Source organism: Ciona robusta, chromosome 13, assembly GCF_009617815.1.
Source record: "Ciona robusta chromosome 13, ASM961781v2".
Classification (NCBI taxonomy): domain Eukaryota; kingdom Metazoa; phylum Chordata; class Ascidiacea; order Phlebobranchia; family Cionidae; genus Ciona; species Ciona robusta.
In genome coordinates this window covers 4,044,370-4,066,720 of record NC_143247.1, presented here as the reverse complement: position 1 = coordinate 4,066,720, position 22,351 = coordinate 4,044,370, and the positions used below count along the sequence as shown (strand labels likewise).

Sequence of the window (22,351 nt, the reverse complement as noted above, 5' to 3'; positions counted from 1 at the left end):
TACACCCAGTGTTGTTCAGCGCAGGTTAGCGTAGATATTTCTTCTTTTAAGCGGGGTTTATACTACAGCGTAGCTCGCTTTGGTGTAAAAAGAACAAACAAAAAAATCTACATCCAGCGATTTTTTGGAGTAGATATTTCTTTGTTTGTGATTTATACAACGTATAACTTTGTGTTTTTTCAGGTTTAGAAAATATTATTCTGCTTAACCAAAACAAACGAAATGAGCAATTCGACAACTGCGGCGCCACCTACCGGAGTCTCAATGCGACGGATAGCGATACTAGGTGTCGTAACAACAACAGCAACATTGATAGCAGCTTATCTGGTCGGAGCGCTTTTGTTTTACGAACTAAGATTTAAAGAATCCGCGATACGGCGCAAGAGAGGCGGACAGGAGAAATATGGCCACTTGATGCGCAAGAGCACAATAGCAGCGGCAACTTTCGGGATGTTGACATTTCTATCCCAAACCTTTCAAATCTTCCTAGACCTCCAAAATGACGTCATGTTTTGTGACGTATTGGTAAAAATCGACTTCACTCTGACTAACTTCATTTTCATCTCTGTCTACGCGCTGCTGTGGTTACGTCAGAGGTCAATATACGTCAGCGCTAGCACACGTCATCTTACTACGTCATGCACACGTAGCTTAAGCGTGGTAACATTGGTGGTAATGTTCGCGATAGCCATTATCAACCCAGCGGTCTTCGATGCCACCCAATGGTTCAAACGAACAAGGTTAGTTATATTCTTGTCTAAATTTTTTTTGCTTAAAGCTGCTACCACTGTGGGCGTATGTGTCCTTGGGCAGGACACTTAACAACAATTGCTCAAACCAAGTGGTCACTAAATTATCAGTCATACATAAAAGCAATAACCCACAAAGTATATACGTGGTAACTTGTAAGCGGGCATGAGGTGTATGGAACAGAACACCTGTGTTATAACGACTGCCGTTGCCCTGCCATGCGAGGATAAATAAGTTACATTTATTCACACATAGCATACAAAGATAAACAACTTACAATCATTCATTCCAGGTTTGGATGTAAACTGGAAACCTCAGCCTTCCCCGACCAATACCATTGGGCAGCTTTAGCCATCACAACTTTAATCTTCCACGCTGTGCTTCTTGCTTTATTCGTACACCCTCTCGTGCGCCATCGCGCGGGCATGAAATCTCGTTCCAAAATAGTGAGCAAGAAAGCCGAAGATATCATGCAAGTTATCAAACGAGCATTCTACTTGGCCCTCGTGTGCGTCATCTCTGACGTCATAGTCGTGGTTGTCAAGGTAGCGGTTGTCACGGAGATTGACGTCATACCTCAAATCGTAGCTGACGTCAACCTATTGTTAAACATCTGTTGCGTCATAGCTACGTTTGTCGATTGGAGGGAAAGGGTTTTCCCTTGCATCGAGATTGGGTCGACTACGTCATCAGATATGACGTCACGCCGTGATGACGTCACATACTCGGGAACAAAGCTGATGACAGTGTCGGCACGTGAAGGGCAGGTGGAACAAACAACAGTGACGTCGATACACGAGAATTGAACATTATGACGTCACAAACATTATGACATCACAAAGTTACTTATTATACACGAATGCTTGCATATTATGACATAACAATGTATTCGGATATCGCAGTTATTGTAACCCTGCTTGGGGATTTCCCGCTGCTGAGCTTGAAATATGTTTTTTATGTTAAAATAAACAGAAACACCGATCAAGCGAACATGGTGTGTGAATGTACTTCCATCTCCATGTACGGTGTGCCATACCCCCCATGCTCACTGTCAAGGTGTAAACACAAGGCAACTGTATTATAACTCGAGTGAGTCAGGAAACATAAACGAATCCAGCACACATGGATGGTGCGCAATACAAACCCTTGTTATAACACAAGCTATAACATTTTAAAAGTTATGTTACCCCTATTGCACGAAAGAAAACCGATTTTAATTGAAGAACAACTTAATTCCTAGAAAATAATAGTTTCTATGGAAATATTTTTTGTTTTTATTTCATACAAAACTTAAACTAAAACTACAAAGAAACTCAACACAACAATACAACGATAGTGACATCATAATAGGAATTATAATGCAACAAAAAATTCCTTTTTTCCTTTGTTATTAACAATTCATATTGTTTGTAGCAAAATGAAATCAAAAAAATATAATTTTAAACCCTGATAAATATACTCTTCTCCTAAAGGTGATTTAATTGTCGATTTGTTTTTGGATAAATTCAAACCTAATACACAAGACCCCTTTTGTGAACATAAGACTAAACATGAGTCTAATATTCACACGTAAATGAAACTGCGTGCAAGTTTCATTTGCACACAGTTTTCAAGCATGCATGTTACACTAAACACACTGAATATGAAATGAATAGGTTTGTGGGTTATATATTCATGTGATAGGAATGTGAATGAAACTGAATAATGGTTTATGATTTGAAAATGAATGTTATAAATGTATTTACCATGTGTTAAGTAAGTGGTGGGGCATCTAGAACACATATTGTATATACATAGTTTATGAATGAATTTAGTTCCAGGTTGGCGAAATAGAATATGTTTGTTTTATGAATGACCTTATTTTAAGTGTGTCGGTATAGGTGCCAAACCTGGGGTGGCAGGATGGGCAGGCCAACCCCCGAAATTTTCTGCACTGCGTTAATCCGTAAACATTACAACCAATAGGTTAGATTTTTCACAGGATTGTGTCTAACTATCCCTGCCTCCCCTGTGTTTATAAGGTTTGGCACCTATGTATACACAACACATGTTTCAAGCTCTATAGCCTACCACATGCAACAGTACACAACCCATGCTGGCAACAAACCAAAAACTTTTACAAAGGCTTAAAAACTTTATAACCCAATAAACCACAAATTTTTTAATATTAATTTTTAAAAAAAGTCCAAAATTACATAGCTGAAAACGTTTTTTAAATATTCATGGCCGTTTTTTTTAAAGAAACCCAAAATTTGGGCGGGAAACGACTCTTTCTTATAAAAGATATTTTCTTGGAAAGCAAATGTTTCTCATTTCAAGAAAAATAAAGTTTCAATACAAACTTGTTTTCTTCATAATTCTTAAAAACTCGACCTCGTTTATCTCTCCGTCACCGTCCCGATCCGCCTCATCAATCATCTCTTGCAGTTCTTCATCCGTCAAGTTCTCTCCCAACTCTTTAGCGACCCTCTTCAAGTTTTTAAACGATATTTTCCCGGTTTCATCATCATCAAATAAACGAAACGCTTTCAAAATCTCCTCTTTCGAGTCTTTTTCGCTCATTTTTTGCGTCATCATCGTCAAAAAGTCGTTAAAGTCAATCGTCCCACTACCGTCTCGGTCAACGTCGGCAATCATTTTCTTTATTTCTTCTTTTTTCGGCTCAAAGCCCAGAGCCCTCATAGCGACTTTTAATTCCTTTACGTCAATATTCCCAGAACCGTCAGAATCAAATAAATCAAAAGCTTCGCGTATTTCTTGCTTCTGTTCCTCCGTTAATTCGGGCCTTGCGCCTCCTTTACGCTTCGTGCTTCCCCCAACAGGCTTTCTGTATCCACTAGCCATTATATTTCACTATATTTCGACCTTAAAATCTAAAAGTTTTGGTTAAAAACCAACTTTAACGAATTTTCAACCGACTTGAAAATATTTCCTTAGTAACTGACGTAACCGCCCAACCGTGAAATTCAAACAAAACCGTTGATCGGCAAATTATTTCAGAAAAAATCGGGGAGCGGCATTAAAAAATACATGTTTTGGCAACAAAAAATAAAATAGCTCAAAATATAAAACATTTTTTCAAAGGGTTTATACATTTTTCAATTGTTAAGACAAAAATGTTTTAAAGAGCATTTTAAAATATCATACGTATTTCGTATACAAATCCTATTATTGCGGCGACTGCACAAGAATATTAAATTTTTTTGGAGTGTGTAATTACGACTTTCCATAGAGAATTACATTCATTTATCCTCGCATGGCGAGGCAACGACAGTCGTTATGACACGGGTGTTCTGTTTCATACACCTCGTGCCCGCTTACAAGTTACCACGTATGTAACTTATTTATCCTCGCATGGCGGGGCAACTACAGTCGTTATAACACAGGTGTTCTGATTCATACACCTCGTGCCCGCTTACGAGTTACCATGTATGTAACTTTGTGGGTGATGGTGTTTTTGTATGGCTGATAATTTAGCCCATTAGTGACCACTGGGTTGGAGCAATTGTTGTTAATTGTCTTGCCGAAGGTCACATACGCCTACAATGGTAGCAACATCATGCTTCGAACTTTTAAAAGTTTGGGTGAAAATCATTTTATTGATTAAATGTTGGATGATTACAAGCAAAGCACCAAGTACTCAAGTCTTCTAAAATTTAGGAAATTTCAAATTTTGAAAAACTTTGCTGCTGCGTGTGTAAAAGGCGGTGCAAGAAACGACATTATTCGGCAAACAATAAACACTAGTTAGCAAACAATGCCCATTATTCGGCAAATAAGTGAATACAATAAGTTCAGTGTTGTCTGATTAAGAATTTAAAGTTGGCAGTAACTCGCAACACTGCTAATTCCCATATTAGGGAAAGCACCCATTATGTACCAAATGTGTAAGATAAATATACCATAGAACGTATTCGCTTAAAAACACTTTCCTATATATTGTAATACGTGTGGAAGTAATTTACTTTTGCAAGATGTTTTAAAGTTAAATTTAACACGGATAATTGGTTTTATTCATGTATTAGGTGTTGAAGAAATTTGCGAATCTTTGCAGTTTGGGGTTTAGGGTCAAAACAATGATGATACTCTTAATAGTGAAAATGTTTAAAGTTAAAAATAGGGTAAAAACTGTGTTTTATTAATAGCCAATAACCCGCTCATGTGGAATATTTGCTGCTGTAATTTATAAAGCAGCATATTGTGTGTTAGGGCATGATGTGTAAAAACAGAAATTTAAAATGTTTTTCTACCATGATGTCACAATTGTGTATGATGACATCACAATCCATTACAATAAAAACTTGTGACATCATAATCTGTGAATTCAGGTTTCAGGCAAAATCCATTACGACATCACTCCTCATGATTATGACATCATAATTAATCAGCCGAGTCTGATCTGTTCCCTGGTGATGTCACAGTAGGTCCATTGTTCCCGTCCTGACGCGGCCAAACTCCCCCCTGTAGTTTGCATGTATTTGTGAATAAACACCTCGTGCCCCCTTACCAGTTACCACGTATGTAACTTATTTATCCTCACATGACGGGGTAATGACAGTCGTTATAACACGGTTGTTCTGTTTCATACACCTCGTGTCCGCTTACAAGTTACCACGTATGTAACTTTGTCGGTAATATATTTATACGCCTGACAAATTGGACAACCCACTAGTGACCACTGGGTTGGAGCAATTGATGTTAAGTGTCTTGCCCAAGGACACACACACCCACGATGGTAGCAGCGTCAAGCCCTGAACCCATAACCCCTGGGTTTCTATAATACATTACACCACACCATACCAACCTGCGGACTATAGATATGTTGTTGCCCCCCCAATCCACCATCACCACCAAACGACATCCCCTACCAGATACAATGTGTTTAACCATAATAATGACAAGTATCAAACAACAATTGTTAAACTTTAATAATTACAAGACTTTTTGGTTATTTTATTACTGGGTTTATACTTCTCAAAGAATATTTTAATAATAACTTGTTTATAATTGGTGTATTCTAGCAGTTGCTGCAACTATTGTAAAACTAACAGGGCTTGCTGCCCTGCATCTTATAAACAAATATCAATTCACAATGTGTTTAGAACAACTATAATGACAACAAGTACAAATAACAGTTAATGAAACCATAATAATCACAATTGGAATTGTTTTATTAGTAGGTTAATTATTTTTCAAAGAATGGTTTTAAAATAAATTCAAAAGCTACAATTGGAAAATCCAGGAGGTTGACGCAACCGCAGCAAAATTCTCAAAGTAATCTCTATACTCGGCGATATATATAACATACATACATATTCATATATATATATGTATCTATATATACTGTATATATAACTTTCATACATACCTGGTTTTGATTGTTATACCCCTCCCCATTGACCCCCATATACCCCATATCCCCCCCTGCGTACCCACGCTGCGAGGTGGGGCTGGAATAATCTGTAGATTGAAGTATATGCATTAATATCAATGGGTGTTTATCCTCGCATGGCGGGAATCGACAGTCGTTATAACACGGGTGTTCTGTTTCATACATCACGTGCCCGCTTACAAGTTACCACGTATGTAACTTATTTATCCTCGCATGGTGGGGTATTTAAACCTTTTAAACCCAAATATTTAAACCCACTTACTGTGACCCGATGTAGGGGTCTCCGGCCCCGTGTCTGGTGAGTCTATGTTACCCTCAGTGGGGTCATGGTCAGGGGGAGTTCCCCCTAACCCATCCTGCCCATGCGCACTTTGCACTGTGGGGTAAATATAGGGGTTAGTTGGGGTAAAACAGGAAATAGAAAAATATATGGATATTTGGATAAAATATATTTGAAATTCTTTTTTCTTCATGTAAATATATGAATAGTTGTACTGTTTGCTTAAATATAGGGGTTAGTTGGGTAACTATGAAACATAAACCACAAGTTAGTTAATAAAAAAAGCAGTTATTCCTAATGTCTGTTCCAAACCCCAAGGTGCTACTGGCAATTTGTTTTGAAAGACGGACGTTTGGGTGTTTGTACATGTGATATTAAGCACTACCTAACAGTAGCCTGGTAATAATTATATATGGATGCATTATTAAACACGCTAAATACACATGGAACAAAGTTAATTGCACCTGGTAAATAACACTAAACCTATAACCCATCTCCATTAATATATATCATATATAAATACATTGAGCACCAGGCACCAATATAGCATAAATACACCATGTATTAATCCCCCACCTGCACTAACAGCAGCTTGAGCAGTTTTAGCCGCGTACAAATTTGCTTCTTCTTGAAATTTTCCGATGTTTTTCTTGTAACGAATACGCTTGTTGCCAAACCAGTTTGAAACCTGGGTTGGGGGTTTGGGGGTTAGTTAGTTTGGGGGGGTTTTATGTTTTAACACCTCAGTTTTAAGCACAAATAAGCTTCACCCTGATGTTAGGTGTCTATACAAACAAGAATGAATCTCAAAATTATAAGTTTAAATAGCAATACCTGGTATTGTGGGGTTATATGGTAACTAGTAGGTTGCACTGTGGCACCAGAACAGCAGTTTTAATGCAATATTTTGTATATTACTGTGGGGTAAGATGGGATCTCGTTAACACATTTCATCCCATATTTCCTAATCTTGTTTTTAACAATTAAGAACGCTGTTTCAGAAGGATACGGTTCTATAATGTAAATATTCTTTGTTTACTACCAAATTCAAACTGCCTCAGTGGGGTCTGGATAGTAGCACAGAAAATCAGGGGTTGGCCTGCCCACCTTGCCACCCCAGGTTTGGTGCCTCTGCCCTGGGTATTATAGTAATAAACCCTCTATTTTCACCTGTGAAACTGTGATTGTACATTTCCTTGCCAATTCCTCCTTGGCCTCCTCACTTGGATAAGGGTTGCTGAGGTGGGAGTAGAAGTATTCGTTTAACACTTCAGTTGCTTGCTTGCTAAAGTTACGACGCTTGCGTCTGCGGAAACGTGAAAGGGTTGCTTATTATCCGGTGCTACCATATATAAAATATAAATATTATTTTAGTACAGGTCTTATAGCATGGGTGAGTATTAACAAAATTGTTCATTATTCTAATTATTCTAATTATTTTCAATATTATAAGAAATGTAAAGTGTTGTTTAAATCTGTTGCTACCGAATATAATATAATTTATATAAATCTGTATTATTTTTACGTCATTTAGGTGAGTATTAACAAAATACTTCATTGTTTTACAGTTTAATTTTTTGATATGCCTTCAGGAACCTTGTATCCAGAAATACAACATTCTACTTTGGCTTTAGATGAAATACTACAGTATGATTGGTTGCAGCATTTTAGCTGTCACAGGGTGGGGTAAAAGAGACACTGTCAGGGTACGAACCATTCAGGATATTTCCAATATACATTACAGAATAATTAAGTATTCTAGGATATCCTAGAATACTTTATTTCGAATCTAGAATTCCGAATCTAGAATTCCGAATCTAGAATTCCGAATCTTTTTGCATTATAAGAAAAAACGATTTTCTCTCTAAGTCCAACAAACACAAGAATCTCTTTTCAAAATTAGCAAATTTAAAAAAATTGTTAATATAGTATATGAGATGACCTGTGGTGACCTCATTAAACAGAATACCGAATCCCGTAATTAGATTCGAATACAAAAGGATTCGAATCTCATGGATTCGAAATTCTGTAATGTGCATCCCTACACAAACCCACCCAATACCTAATATGGCTATTTAACGAAATATTTTTATATGTTATTGAAAAAGCGAGTCTTGCTATACAGCAGATGAAACATTTTACCACAAGAGGCTTTCTACTTTATCATGTCCGGCAAAAATATCAAAACAACAACATACATAACAACAATACCCACCTTGCATCCAGGAACCTTGACCTTAATATCATCACAGCCTCACAAGTGCTTTGCTTCAGTTGAAGTTGTATGTTGTTAAACTTCTTAGTGATGATGGCGATCATCCGTTCAATCTCTTTGTTGGATATCGGGCGTGTGCGACTTTGTTCACGAAGTAGGTTCATTACGTGGCTCGTGAACTCGTTACAAGCCTGTGATGGGGGGACAAAGTGTTTAATGGTGTACATGGTGTATGCTTATACCTTATTCACATATGTATGTAGGTGTTATACTTTATATTCGCTTTAAGTGTAGGAGCTTATAAACTATGCTCGCTGTAACGTTACTTTGAATATGAGGATTTAAACACTGTAGACATTCATTGTCAAATCTCATATGAGTGGCAAATTAAACATTATGTTCAGTTATAATTATGGGAGACTAAAACACACGGGTGTTGCACCATACATGGTGTATTCATACACCTCATGCTTACTGTTGAGTTAGGATACTTTCATGTTTATCCTCGGGGTGGGAAACCAATGGGTTTAATACACGGGTGCTGCACACCCTACATGGTGTATTCATACACCTCATGCTCACTGTCGAGTTATAACATGGGTGTCTTCTTATACACAAGACACACATGGTGTATTCATACACCTCATGCTCACTGTCAACCAACCGAAACACCCCAACAAACCTGGTTATATTTCTCAAGCTCCGAATGATAAATTTGTCGAATCTGAGCGAGTTTGGCTCTGTAGTCACTATGTTCCGCACTATCGTTGCCAGCGGAGGTCGCTGCTGAGATGGCAGCTGCTGACCCACTTCCCTCTGGACCTGCTACCCCCTGCGTGGTGGGTGGGTTAGTATAAGGGGGCTGGGTTCAAATCCAGGCCAGGGGTGAGGAATTAAGTGATAAAATATCTTTTGGATCTTTTGGCTAAAGTGTGTGTGTTACATAGTTTTTATTTAAAAAATGTTACATAGTTTTTATTAAAAAATGTTACATAGTTTTTATTTAAAAAATGTTACATAGTTTTTATTAAAAAATGTTACATAGTTTTTATTTAAAAAATGTTACATAGTTTTTATTTAAAAAATGTTACATAGTTTTTATTAAAAAATGTTACATAGTTTTTATTTAAAAAATGTTACATAGTTTTTATTTAAAAAATGTTACATAGTTTTTATTAAAAAATGTTACATAGTTTTTATTAAAAAAATGTTACATAGTTTTTATTAAAAAAATGTTACATAGTTTTTATAAAAAAATGTTACATAGTTTTTATTAAAAAAATGTTACATAGTTTTTATTAAAAAAATGTTACATAGTTTTTATAAAAAACCAATGTTTTGTTTGCCATTATAAAACACTTGTAAAAAACATTTAAAATACAAATCAAAAACAAAAGCAGACAAAACATAGGAGACATCCCTTGCAAGAAACTTGTTATAAAACTGCCTTCCCTGATATATTGTATTGATAAACAATAATATCTTGATAGTGAACACGTATATAGAAGAAGGGAGAAGATGAGAACCAGGAATCCTGGGTTCGAATCCAGGCCAGGGTTGGAGAACCAGGGATCCCGGGTTCGAATCCAGGCCAGGGTTGGAGAACCAGGGATCCTGGGTTCGAATCCAGGCCAGGGTTGGAGAACCAGGGATCCTGGGTTCGAATCCAGGCCAGGGTTAGAGAACCAGGGATCCTGGGTTTGAATCCAGGCCAGGGTTGGAGAACCAGGGATCCTGGGTTCGAATCCAGGCCAGGGTTGGAGAACCAGGGATCCTGGGTTCGAATCCAGGCCAGGGTTGGAGAACCAGGGATCCTGGGTTCGAATCCAGGCCAGGGTTGGAGAACCAGGGATCCTGGGTTCGAATCCAGGCCAGGGTTGGAGAACCAGGGATCGTGGGTTCGAAACTAGGCTAGGGAAGAAGATCTTATTCTTACCTCTGATTCCAACATCCGATCGAGACGTAGTTGTTGGGGGTCAGGTGGTTCGTCTTCCGGTGGTGAACGCATGTTTAACACTGTGGGGATAAAGGGGGTTATAATTCAAAACAAAGATAATTAAATTGCAGGATAAGTTTTATTAAAAAATTGTGCAAACACTAAAACAAGGTTGAAGGAATATGTGATAAAATAAGCTAAAGTTTTTCTAAACACATTATCCCTAAAAAGTCGAATATTTTAGAAAGTCAAAACGCCGGTTTTCTCAATAAATAAACTACCAGAATAGCGAGAACTATTACTAGAATGTCCATTGTTCCAATGTTAATCCAGATTTTGTTAAAATATTTAACAAAAAACGTGATACCTATGTTAATTAATATCATGTATTGAATCACACAGTCAACTAACATAGCTAAGTAAGTTGGTTGGTTACAAAGTATTCGTAGTTTCATGTCTGGTTTACAAAGGAAATAACAAATCAATCAAAGTTTGCGTCAAGTTACAAATACAAGGAAATACAGACATGGCGGTGAATTTGGCTGGAGGTTAAGTATGAATATAAGTGTACAGATGTTTAATGTTATAAAGTTGGGTGGGGAAGATGGGACAACTTTTTAATCTATTTTCTCATTACTTTTGGTAGTAAACAAAGAACATTCAAAGAATTATAAAACGTTAAATTTGGTTGAAAGGTTTAAAAAGAAATAAATGGTAAAGATGCTTTAAGTCAATATACAAGGATAATATCTGCTTAATTTAGGTAAAAACAGTTGCTTTTAATACACGGGTGTTGCGCACCATACATGGTGGCTTCATACACCTCGTGCTCACTGTCGAGCTATAACATACTTAACAGTTCATCATTAAGCTTATCGTTACCACTACTAAGACTCTGTAGCAATAATGGAAAGGCAATTATTGTCTTTTAAATTAAAACAATTAATTTGGAATAAAAACAATGGTTTAATAATATAAAGTGATGAAATAATATACTTTATTATATAAAACAATGTAACAATCATGTTATGTGTGACATCATAGTCAAGAACATAATAATTGGTGTTTGTTGTATCATTGTGATGTCACAGACACAGTTTAAACAATTGAAAGTATGAGAAAGCCTATTATGAGGTCACAGAGAGTGCATTGTTGTGGAACAATAGATATGGTTGGATGAACAATGACATATGTGGTTGATTGATGGCTGGGGGGTGGTGTGAAAAAGTTAAGTTGCTGGCGTAGTGCATTTAGTTTGTGTGTGTGTTTAAGTAATAAAACATTCTAAGTGGGAATAATATTGTAACTTTAGAAATTGGATGTTTATTTTAGTGTTTTTAACATTTAATTTGGAGTTTAATTTTTGTAAAACTAGCTGTTAAAATACTTAAGTGTCGGTCAAATACAACTTAACTTATATAAACACCTGTGAAAAGTGGTGCAACCAATTCAATGTAGCAGATTTTAACATCTTGTATTTTCATAAAAGACAATCCAGACAAAATTACAATTACCTTTCAAATTTCCCCCTCAATATTAATATTCACAAATTAAATAAATGGAAACATATTACCAAATAAATTTTGACCATTTATTCTGCACAACAAGGATTGGCATGAAAAGGAAAATGTTTAAAATCAAGAAAGAACATCAATCAATAATAGCAGACAGTGAAGAGCAGCAGAGCGTTTCAAAATCAATGGTTACGAATATTTAGTGTGGGCATAATTGCAATTCTTATTCACCAATCTACATCTGTCAATCAAAGTTACCCACCCTTAAACAGAACTTATATATATATATGAATTATTGTACAGTATATGTGGTAATAGAGTTAATTACAATTGTTGTGCATCAAGCTACATCTGTCAATCAAACTTAACAAACATATAACCTAAGTTATCCAAGTACAATCTTTGTATACGAAGAGGTTTTGTCGTTAATTAGTCTCAAACTAAACTTTTATCAATTGAATAGAAATATAGTTATGCAGGTCATCATTGGATTGTCTACACTGCATTAATCAGTGAACATTACAACCAATAAGTTAGATTTGTTTCACAGGATTGTGCGTCTAACTATCCCTTCACATTATGAGGTTATTACACGGAAACTTAATTTGGTGGAAGGACAGTCACAAAAGTTGTGCGTCACACTACAGGTGTCAATCAAACTGAACAAAACTCAACTTATATATTTACAATAATAACACGTTTGTATTCTATATGAGCTATAAAATGAAGTGTATGTAAAATACATAGATATAATATTATATATTTTATTTTATAGTTATGTTACGGCTCCTTTTGTTAATATTTAAACACATAATTGTAATTTTTTAAGAGTCAAAATTTACAACAAAGGCCCAAATTTGTTCTCGAATTATTGTTAATTCATAAAAGTTATAAAAGTGAACAAAACATGGACCACCCCCCAACCTACTATACAGCATCACCACAATATCAGTTGAATTGTTTCAAGCATTACACACAAAGTAGTTCCAGCGCGCAGCGTACTTTCCAATGTTGGTCATAAACTTATCAATAAATCATGTATATGACAGGGGGGGGTGTGTAAATATTGTGTCAAGGTATGGTTGCCGTTATTACAACTATTATTACAAACAGTTTATTGCCCACAAAGTAAAACTTTATGTAATGTACGCTTTATTTGTATTATTTTAATTAAAAAGCATTTTATTGATTAGTGACAAAATTTTTAACTTTGTGGCCCATTGTGACTTACAGGCGTTATCGATTTAATATTTTACTAAAAAGTTTTATATTAGACACTCTGTAAATAAAAATTGTAACTTATTTATGCTTACTAGAATAACAGTCAGGGTGAAGTGCTATGGAATGCATAATATTACATCGGATTAACAGACTGATAATGCCATATAAAACGAAACATATTATTTGTTGCGCATTTTGTAACTTTAATCCCAACTGTTACTGTTACAACTACAACATTACTTTTATGGCTTAGATTTCTCCATAGCTTACAATTAATTGTATTTTTGACTCGCTCAAATTTATAATTTATTCAAAATTGCTTGACATTTAATAACCTCATACTGTCATAATATAACTTATGACATCACACAAGGAAACCAATGTTATAACAAAGCTAACTATGACATCACAACTGACCTGCTTTTTCTTTTATCTCGCACAAAACTTGGAACAGCGCTCCTTTCATGCGATGAACGTTTAATGCGTGTTTTCTGGTGGAATATACAATGTTAGTTACTGTATAGACACCTAATATACTTTACTAATGTATACACTGGTAAGCAAGGTATAACATCCAGCTGTGAGCATAAGTTTAAAAGTCATGCACGTGCTTTCTGTTGGGACATGAATTATTTAATATAGGAAGGCACAACAAGACGCAAGTAACATTAGGGATGCCTGGGCAGCAACTTGGAATAGTTTTTAATCTGTTTTACCACCCCAGTTTTAAACCTAAAACTTATTTTACCCTTAGCAAATACAAGCACAGCCAATATCTTATACTTGATATTAATGTAACACATTACAGGTCCACTGTGGAATAGAAACGCATTCCTTTAGAGCTAAAATTGCAAGAAGGTCATTTTCAGACTTAAACAATATTACTGGCAGCAAGAGCATATAAAAATTAGTATATGCGCGTTCATTCACTTACTACAAATACATTGTCATAATATGATTATGGCGCTGTACACTATAAATACATTGTTTTAGGCTTACTATATACAAAAAATACATTGTTTTAGGCTTACTATACACTTAAAATACATTGTTTTAGGCTTACTATATTCTAAAAATACATTGTTTTAGGCTTACTATACACTAGAAACACATTGTTATACCTCGCTTGTGCTTCGTCCAAACTCTGGTCGGTGATCGTCATAATCTGCTGCAGAATCTCGCTTATGTCTTGCTTGCGTGAAACGACCGACTGCATGACCCCATCACCCCCACTACGAGTGTCGAGGTCAACAGGGGTCCCACTTTGGGGGGCCGTGGTGTTTCCTCCGTACTCAGATGGGGTGTGCATGGGGTTAGTGATGTAACCCTGGGGAAAGACTGGTAATTAGGAGGGAGAGGGGTAAAACGAGGTTATTTGTAGGTTTCGATTTCAAGGGTGATGGTCTTGCAGCAAGGCATGCTAGAACATTGCGCCAGATAAAATATGGAGTCAAACTTAAATATGGAGTTTGGCAGATGCAAGAGCGATTTTGTTCACAAACCTTTGATTATGCACGCCATAATTTGTCCTGCGCACGGCAATTTATTAAACAAACAAAAAAATACGTATTAAATTAAATATGATTTCCTAATGTGGCTTAAAAATGCACATACACCGATTTTTAATACTAGCAACCTTCTGCATGCGCAAGATCTCGTCAGGAACTGCCATACTCTGCAGACTAGGCATTTTGGACAAAATCACGAAGATAAAAAACAGTTAGAAGCAAACGTTTATATAAGCTAAAACATTTAAAAACATCATTTACCTGTCCGATTCCAAGCGTAGTGGGCGTATTGTCGTATTGTCCGTCCATATTTAACTTTAGATCATAATCTTAATGAAAAAATATCTAAACCTGATGAGGATTTGAAAGTAACGTTAAAACAAGAGCCATTCTGCTGAAAAAAGATCTTTTGGTAATTGTGTATTTTGTAATATTAAGGTATTCTTGGATAAGACGCTTAACAGCAAGCCCTGATTTAAGATTACAAAACACATAAAACACCTGACAGTAACAACATATACGCGTTAAAATATTGTCCATAACTTCACTATAACTTGCACAACGCTGGAAAACTAGAAATGCAACAACACCCTGCGTTTTGCTTTTTTCCTAACGGCCATAGATATATAATATTATTAAACGCAGATGCCTCATCAGCTCCGTCTAGCGGACAATTTATTTTGAAAATGACGTCATAAAGTTAACATCATAGGTCTATGTTGACATTCAACTTAAACTTTGAACAACTAAAACCGTACCGGATTTTTAAATTTAAATAAACTACGGTCGTTTTGTTGCTAGTTCCCTTCTCTTTACTATTGGATTGGTCACTTTTATTTATATATAGTTAAACGATAATTCTCACTGTTAAAAATATCAGAAATAGTACATTAAAGTAACGGGTTTAAATTTTATTTTTAAAATCGCTAAAAGAACACAAATATATACGTATGGTAGGCTACCATGGGGAGAGATGGGACACCTTTAGCACACTATATCCGCAAACAACCTGTTCGAGTTTTAAACAATTAACAACAGCCTATAGGAGTATAAAAAATAGGTTTACTATCAGATGGGACAAGAAAATAGAATAAAAAGGTGTCCTAACTTCCCCACTTTATTATATAGTTCTCTCGTTGACAATTTTTCTGCAAAATAAAGAACAGGATTAAAATACCTTCATAATTTATGTGGCTGGCGTTGGTGGAAAGCCACTACGGCACGACAAGCCCCCAGCCAATGGTAGTGGGTTTCTACTCTGGTGAGAAACCCTTGCTGGATAGACCTTACCCAAAGCAAGGAAAAGAAACCAATGACAAAAAAATAACAGACAAACAACCACAACAGAAAAAAAACATAACTCATTCATAAACACTAAAAAAACGTAACATAACACTAAAATATCAACAAGCAAAGATTGTTGCGAATTTTTTTCGCGCACGCCACCAAGCGTCCACCTGCAAAGCCAACAACGGCCCTGCATTACCCGACCGCTTATTGAGAAAACATCTTGGTACCGCGATACTCTCGTCGTATCTTCACACAATATAATATCGTCCGGATGTTACGCACCGCATCGACCGCTACGAAACTGCGTCAGGTTGTTACGAACCGCGACAGTGACCTAACCGTTGCATCACTGTACCGGTAGATTTAGCGTAGCATCACTGGCGGCGACGTCCACGCAACAACCTGACCGTGGCGTAACTCAATCAAAACTGACGTAACCGCACCGAACGCAGGGTCATGACAATGCTCTGACCCACCGCATCGACGTCGTAGCGTAATTGTGACGTGGCCATCGTCCCAATCACGCTACATGACGTTTTATTAAGTTAAATTCAAACTTTAAAAGGTTAAAAATCTTAAACTTTAGTTACAACCAGTGGGGAAGTTTATGTTACATTAAATTAATAGACTGATCGGGAACAGAGTTTAATTTACTGCGTGTATATTATACTGCGCGTTGATATTACTCGAGTATATGTGTACCAAGACCAAATCGAGACAATACAAAACCGACGCTAATCAATAAATGCAACAACTAAGCTCGTATTTATTTCTTTGTTATATAAACACTAAAAAGTGCTTGGGGGACATAGCTGGCAACATTAGACCCAGCAAAAAATGCTGGCAACACTGTAAGAGTGTGCAGCAAAAAAGCTGGCAACACTTTAAGAGTGTGCAGCAGAAAAATGGCAACACTGTAAGAGTGCACCAGCTAGCACACAAACACATACATAAACTGCTGGCAACACTGTAAGAGTGCACCAGCTAACACACACACACAAACACTCTACTTAAACACTAAGCCTAAACCACCTGAAACCGACATCCTTTATCGGCGTCTTTGATCTTCTTTCTTCGCGCGTACACCCTATATACTATAAGCCTATACACACTTATAATCGGCCTATACACACTTATAATCGGCCTATACACACTTAAGCCTACAAACACCTCAAACCGGCATCCTTATATTGGCGTCTTCGTCTTTGTTCTTCGTCTAAAAAATAACCAAAATCACAATCAACATAATATTGTTTTCATATCTTTACTCAGTTTAAAACAATCCGTTAAATACACATCACCAGTATTTGCAAGTAACAACAATGCAACGTACAACATAATCTGTATAAGGCCCTATATAGAAAATGTTTTACCTTGGGACCTATTTCAGCCAAAGTTGTCCCATTGCACTGTTTATTAAATAAAACCTATTACTTTTATTTTTGTAAGTTCTATATAAAACACAGAACAAATTTTACCTTGTTTTTTATTCTTTGACTGCTGCCGCATCTGTAACAATCAAACGTTACTGATGTAATAACTATGCTTATTACGTCATATATACCTTTAACAACGTCATCGTGTGCTTCACCGTCTTCTGTGACGTCACATACCATATTCTGTAAAACAAGGAAACTTGAAGACTTTGGATTATGACGTATAACAATTAACTCACGAAGCAGGTTCTTCTGTTACGTCATCACTGCTTTTGTGACGTCACATCGTTGAGGTTTCTAGAAAAGAGCTAATGTACGTAATAATGCCAATTGTGATTTATACTTTACCAATTCTTTGATCTTCTTGCTTCGCGCTCATAGCGCAAATATAATTAGAATATACAAGTAATGTGCCTTGCGTCGACGCAAAACGCGCATGGGGCCCCATGGAAAAAAAATCGCAAAACGCAAGCTTAGAAGCCGTATTGTGTCGTCACAGGCACGTGTGTGACGTAACTAATCGTAATAATCGAGTATAGATGCGCGTACGGCAGAGAACGAGATTATGACGCACTGAATCGGTATTGTGACGTAACAGTTACAGCAAACCTAACGTCGCGAGTGACGTAATAAACATGTAACGAAACGAATTGGCATTATGACGTAACTAAGGTTATCCAGCGAGCGCGATGCCGCGAAGTGACATCACAATGCGAGTGACATAATAAATATATGGCGGACACCTGTATATAGAATAAAAGATAATGATAATATACGCAAGGCCCATTACATGTGTGATAGTAATATATATATATGTGAATATAAATATGGGTAATGTATAGTTATAATACCGGTATATAGTTTACTTATATATATATTCAGTTATAAAGCAAGCTATATAATACTTAACTTATGCAATAGCAGAACTCCCACGATGTTGTACAACCACCTTCGTCCAAGCTGCCAAGTTGCAACTAATAGTTAGAAACAGCTTTATTGAACAGAAGAAGCAAGCTGGGAAACCTTGCGCATGCGCAGTGGTGCTTTGTATTTTGCCTCGGTCCAAAATCTCGCGCCAATTTTTTAAATAGGCGCAAAAAGCGTTAAGTAATTAACGATAAGTGTGTACTGCAGGGCTAATGTTGCGCAATCCTGTACCTGTCAATCAAAGCTGATGACGTAGGAAGGCGGAGCTTCAGTGGTTGATCTGCACCTGTCAATCAATTGTTGGTGACATAACGTTTAGAGGGTACTACGTTTCGAAGCTCACCCGAGGTATTTTAAACGCAGCAGATTACATTTATTACGAGAATTTACTACCGCTAGAAGGAGCTAACGAGCCAATTACAATTTATTCTAAACAGCACTTTATATTCTGACACTCGCTCTAATACCAAATGTAAAATGAAAGAGGGTAAACTGCTTGCTTAATAGCGCCGGTAGTGGACGATTACTCACTTTTAAACTTTGTGTATTTCAATTGGGGAGTTTCTCAATATTAGCATAAGTATTCAAAACAGTGAGCATGAGGTGTATAAGTTACATCCAACTGCCCACTTCAATACCCCCATAATCACCCTTAAAATTTACACCAGCATACAATTTAAATAATATCACAAATTTTTATTATTTCGACCTAACCAAAACACCACAGAAAAAAACATTTTTGGTGTAGTAGCATTGTGGTTAGCACGCCTGCCTCCAGCCCACAGGTTACAAGTTCAGGGCTCGTTGCTGCTACCATTGTGGGCATATTTGTCCAGTCGCTCACAGTGGTCACTATAGTTCTTCATTTGTTGTTGATTTTCACACCCACTGATGTGGTTTATTCTTTGCAGAAGGAAGAGCACCATCATATTGCACAAATACCTGTGATATGGGCAATGGGAAGACATCCATGTTATAACCTGACAATGAGCATGAGGTGTATAAGTTTAAAAGAGTTTAAAATAAAAACTATAACATTCCATTACCAATCATTAATTAACAATAATAATAATTACAAACAATTAGACCCATTATTCATGGTTGAATTATTAACACAACCCCACCACGTGCTAGTGTTATACATGGATGCTTGTGTAAGGCAATTACAATGCTATACCAGTATACCACATAACATAGACTGTGTGTTGGATGGTTAGGTGTATGTTTATAGCGGTAAATATGAAAACATGGATTTATTTGTTGTTTTTTGTTGTGTTTGTTATGCTCTTGTTTGGTAGCAGAAAGTATGAGGTAATTTATATTTTATTTTTATATAGTAGGGTGGGGGAAGATGGGACACCTTTAACTCATATTATCCAAATATCCTGATCGTGTTTTAAAAAATTAACAACGGTCTGTGGGAGTCGTGAGGATACGGTTTTATAATTCTTTAAATGTTCTTTGTTTACTGCTAAATAGGAAGTGAAAATGTAACGAAAAGGTGTCCCATATTACCCCCACCCTACTATACCTATACCAAGCTAAAATTTGTTCAAATATATTTTGTCCCATTTTATATCGGGGTGAGATGGTACACCATGAGACCTGCGGTGTAGAATAGAGTTGGCATCATCCCCCCAACACCCTTATACAATATAATATAATGTCTATGTCACAAACATTTAGTAAAAATAGTAACTAACACTTCAATTATAATGTTGCTGCTATATTGTAGATACAAAGGAACTCTCCTGGCAAAAAAATGCAAGGCTAAAATATTGTTTATATTTACTTACAGTTAAAACAAGCAATGAAGGAATACGGCAACTATATGGGGAGGAACAAGCAGCAGAGGTTGCCACAGGTACGGGGGGTGTTCGGTTTAAGTGGCATCTGGTGTGGCAACTGTCAGTTGTAACCTCTATGTATAGCTGTCAATCAAACCTGGAAGAATGGAGTAATTAATATAAGTTTAAAACTGGACAGTGAGCATGAGGTGTATGAGTACACCATGTATGCTTTACAACAATAACAACGCCCTAAACCCCTTCATTGACAGGTAATCTGCATTGGAGCCAAGAAATGTGGGACAGGGGCTTTACAAAGTTTTTTATCCCACCATCCAAAAGTATTCACGCCATCCATGTATGAAACACACTTCTTTAACTATGATTCAAGCTTTGATAAAGGAGTGGATTACTACAGGTAAGGATGTATAAGGGTAAGGTATGTAGGGGTTTTCTATATGGGTGAGGTACTATGTTGAGGCAATATGGGCATGGGATTTAAACCAGAGTTGGCTAATACACATAAAAATATATTCTATATATCAGTTAATCTGTATAAAGTATTCTATACAGGTGAAGTTCATGTCATGGGCCTAACAATCAGAAAATATATCAATACATTATATATATATATATATATATAGTAATGGAGTTAATATGAACATAGTAATAAGCTTACTAACAAGTTTCAGAGAATATGGACAGTAAAAACATGGGTAAATAGCAGTTATTATAATACATTGAAGTGAAAAGTTTATGGAACTTACTAAATAAAAGACGTCACCATCCGCCAAGCCAACTGGGCCCTAAGCACCAGATCTCCTGGAGCGCCACGCACGGTACAGAGCCTCGCCCTTATAAAACCAGCAATGAATGAGTCTCCTAATCAAACAACATCATAATACAGGTCCCTCATGCCATTCACTACAAAGGAAGAAATCACATTTGAAAAAACACCCAAGTATTTCATCCACCCCCTGGTACCACAACGTATAAAGGATATATATAGGGACGTTGATGTTAATTTGGTGTTGATTCTGTGCGATCCTGTGTTGAGGTCATACTCGGATTACAACCATGTTTTGGTTGGAAAGGAATCACAACTTAAAACATATGTGAGTTAGCTTGCAACTATATAAATATGCTATGTTTGTTGTTATAACACGGGTGTTCTGTTTCATACACCTCGTGCCCGCTTACAAATTACAGTGGTGGGTGATTTACTCATAATTTTCTCGCCCAAGGACACATACACTGACATACTGGGTGGCAGCATTGAGCTTTGAATCCAGTACCCTCTGGCTAGATCCAGAGGCTGGGGCGGTAACCACTTAAATTAGACACTTCTGAATAATATACAATGAAAAATCTGTATTTTATAGACTAGCTGTAACATTAATTAGTTATATTATACATTACAAGTTGTATAACAAACTATACCTTTACGTTCTACAGGTGCAAAGCTTCAACGATTTCCCGAACTTCGTTTCGTCTCATCTTATCAAACACAACAAGCCCATAAACTCCAATAATATGACTGCAGTGTCCACGCTTCCAGAGATATTTAAAGTCGGTTTATACGCCCACCATTTACAACGATGGTTGAAATATTTTCGTCTTGAAAATATTTTTATTTTGGACGGGGAAGTTTTATCACGTGACCCCGGGACCGTCATGGTTGAGTTGCAGCGGTTCCTAGGTTTAGAAACCGTGATTACAAAACGTAATTTCGTTTATAATAAAACCAAAGGATTTTACTGCTTTTTGAAGCTGCCTAAAGACACAAATATAAAATGCTTGTCGAAAGCTAAAGGAAACACCCGATCTGTGCAAAACGGGACCGTATTTTCGGCAATACCAGATTCAACGATGAGAATTTTAAGGGATTTTTACCGAATGCCAAACAAAAAACTTGCAAAACTAATTGGACATAAATTAAAAGCCGCTTGGATGTTTATGTAACTGCGTATTTAAAACCAACAATAAAATTGCTAAATAATAACGATTATATCGCTCTTTGATTACGGTAGTGAGGATAAAAGAACAGTTGTAACGAAAAGACAGTACAGCAGTCATAACACGCTTACTGTTAATA

At 36.6% G+C, this 22,351-nt stretch overlaps 4 protein-coding genes across 4 annotated transcripts; 2 read left to right on the top strand and 2 right to left on the bottom strand.

Moving 5' to 3' along the window:
* The first annotated feature begins 163 nt into the window (after positions 1–163).
* LOC149725938 (uncharacterized) lies at positions 164–1,740 on the top strand. The gene is made up of 2 exons (XM_089891417.1): positions 164–740; positions 1,043–1,740. Exons 1-2 carry the CDS (start codon positions 223–225, stop codon positions 1,554–1,556), a joined length of 1,032 nt encoding a protein of 343 aa, XP_089747543.1. The 5' UTR covers positions 164–222; the 3' UTR covers positions 1,557–1,740.
* A 260-nt stretch (positions 1,741–2,000) lies between these two features.
* Positions 2,001–3,693, bottom strand: LOC149725937 (uncharacterized). Its single transcript, XM_089891420.1, has one exon. It carries the CDS (start codon positions 3,592–3,594, stop codon positions 3,082–3,084), a length of 513 nt encoding a protein of 170 aa, XP_089747546.1. The 5' UTR covers positions 3,595–3,693; the 3' UTR covers positions 2,001–3,081.
* A 636-nt stretch (positions 3,694–4,329) lies between these two features.
* On the bottom strand, positions 4,330–15,236 carry LOC149725936 (pre-B-cell leukemia transcription factor 1-like). The gene is made up of 12 exons (XM_089891414.1): positions 15,078–15,236; positions 14,430–14,635; positions 13,726–13,799; positions 10,574–10,653; positions 9,320–9,469; positions 8,638–8,828; positions 7,593–7,728; positions 6,999–7,110; positions 6,405–6,518; positions 6,119–6,210; positions 5,555–5,614; positions 4,330–5,211 (listed from the first exon to the last, which is right to left on the bottom strand). The coding sequence occupies exons 1-12, from the start codon at positions 15,123–15,125 to the stop codon at positions 5,131–5,133; spliced, it is 1,344 nt and encodes a 447-aa protein (XP_089747540.1). The 5' UTR covers positions 15,126–15,236; the 3' UTR covers positions 4,330–5,130.
* Positions 15,237–20,279: 5,043 nt separating this feature from the next.
* On the top strand, positions 20,280–22,259 carry LOC149725935 (heparan sulfate glucosamine 3-O-sulfotransferase 3B1-like). Its single transcript, XM_089891559.1, has 4 exons — positions 20,280–20,333; positions 20,526–20,674; positions 21,164–21,379; positions 21,660–22,259. Exons 1-4 carry the CDS (start codon positions 20,280–20,282, stop codon positions 22,216–22,218), a joined length of 978 nt encoding a protein of 325 aa, XP_089747685.1. The 3' UTR covers positions 22,219–22,259.
* Positions 22,260–22,351: the final 92 nt, after the last annotated feature.

Bases quoted from the DNA above. Each gene is read 5' to 3' on its own strand.
- LOC149725935 (XM_089891559.1), top strand. From the start codon at position 20,280: ATGAAGGAATACGGCAACTATATGGGGAGGAACAAGCAGCAGAGGTTG. The intron at 20,675-21,163 runs GTAAGGATGTAT...ATCATAATACAG, and splicing joins AAAGGAGTGGATTACTACAG to GTCCCTCATGCCATTCACTA. The intron at 21,380-21,659 runs GCTTGCAACTAT...AACATTAATTAG, and splicing joins CTTAAAACATATGTGAGTTA to TTATATTATACATTACAAGT.
- LOC149725936 (XM_089891414.1), bottom strand. From the start codon at position 15,125: ATGGACGGACAATACGACAATACGCCCACTACGCTTGGAATCGGACAG. The intron at 14,636-15,077 runs GTAAATGATGTT...GTCTTTCCCCAG, and splicing joins CTACGCTTGGAATCGGACAG to GGTTACATCACTAACCCCAT. The intron at 13,800-14,429 runs GTATAACAATGT...ATATTCCACCAG, and splicing joins TTGGACGAAGCACAAGCGAG to AAAACACGCATTAAACGTTC.
- LOC149725937 (XM_089891420.1), bottom strand. From the start codon at position 3,594: ATGGCTAGTGGATACAGAAAGCCTGTTGGGGGAAGCACGAAGCGTAAA.
- LOC149725938 (XM_089891417.1), top strand. From the start codon at position 223: ATGAGCAATTCGACAACTGCGGCGCCACCTACCGGAGTCTCAATGCGA. The intron at 741-1,042 runs GTTAGTTATATT...CATTCATTCCAG, and splicing joins CAATGGTTCAAACGAACAAG to GTTTGGATGTAAACTGGAAA.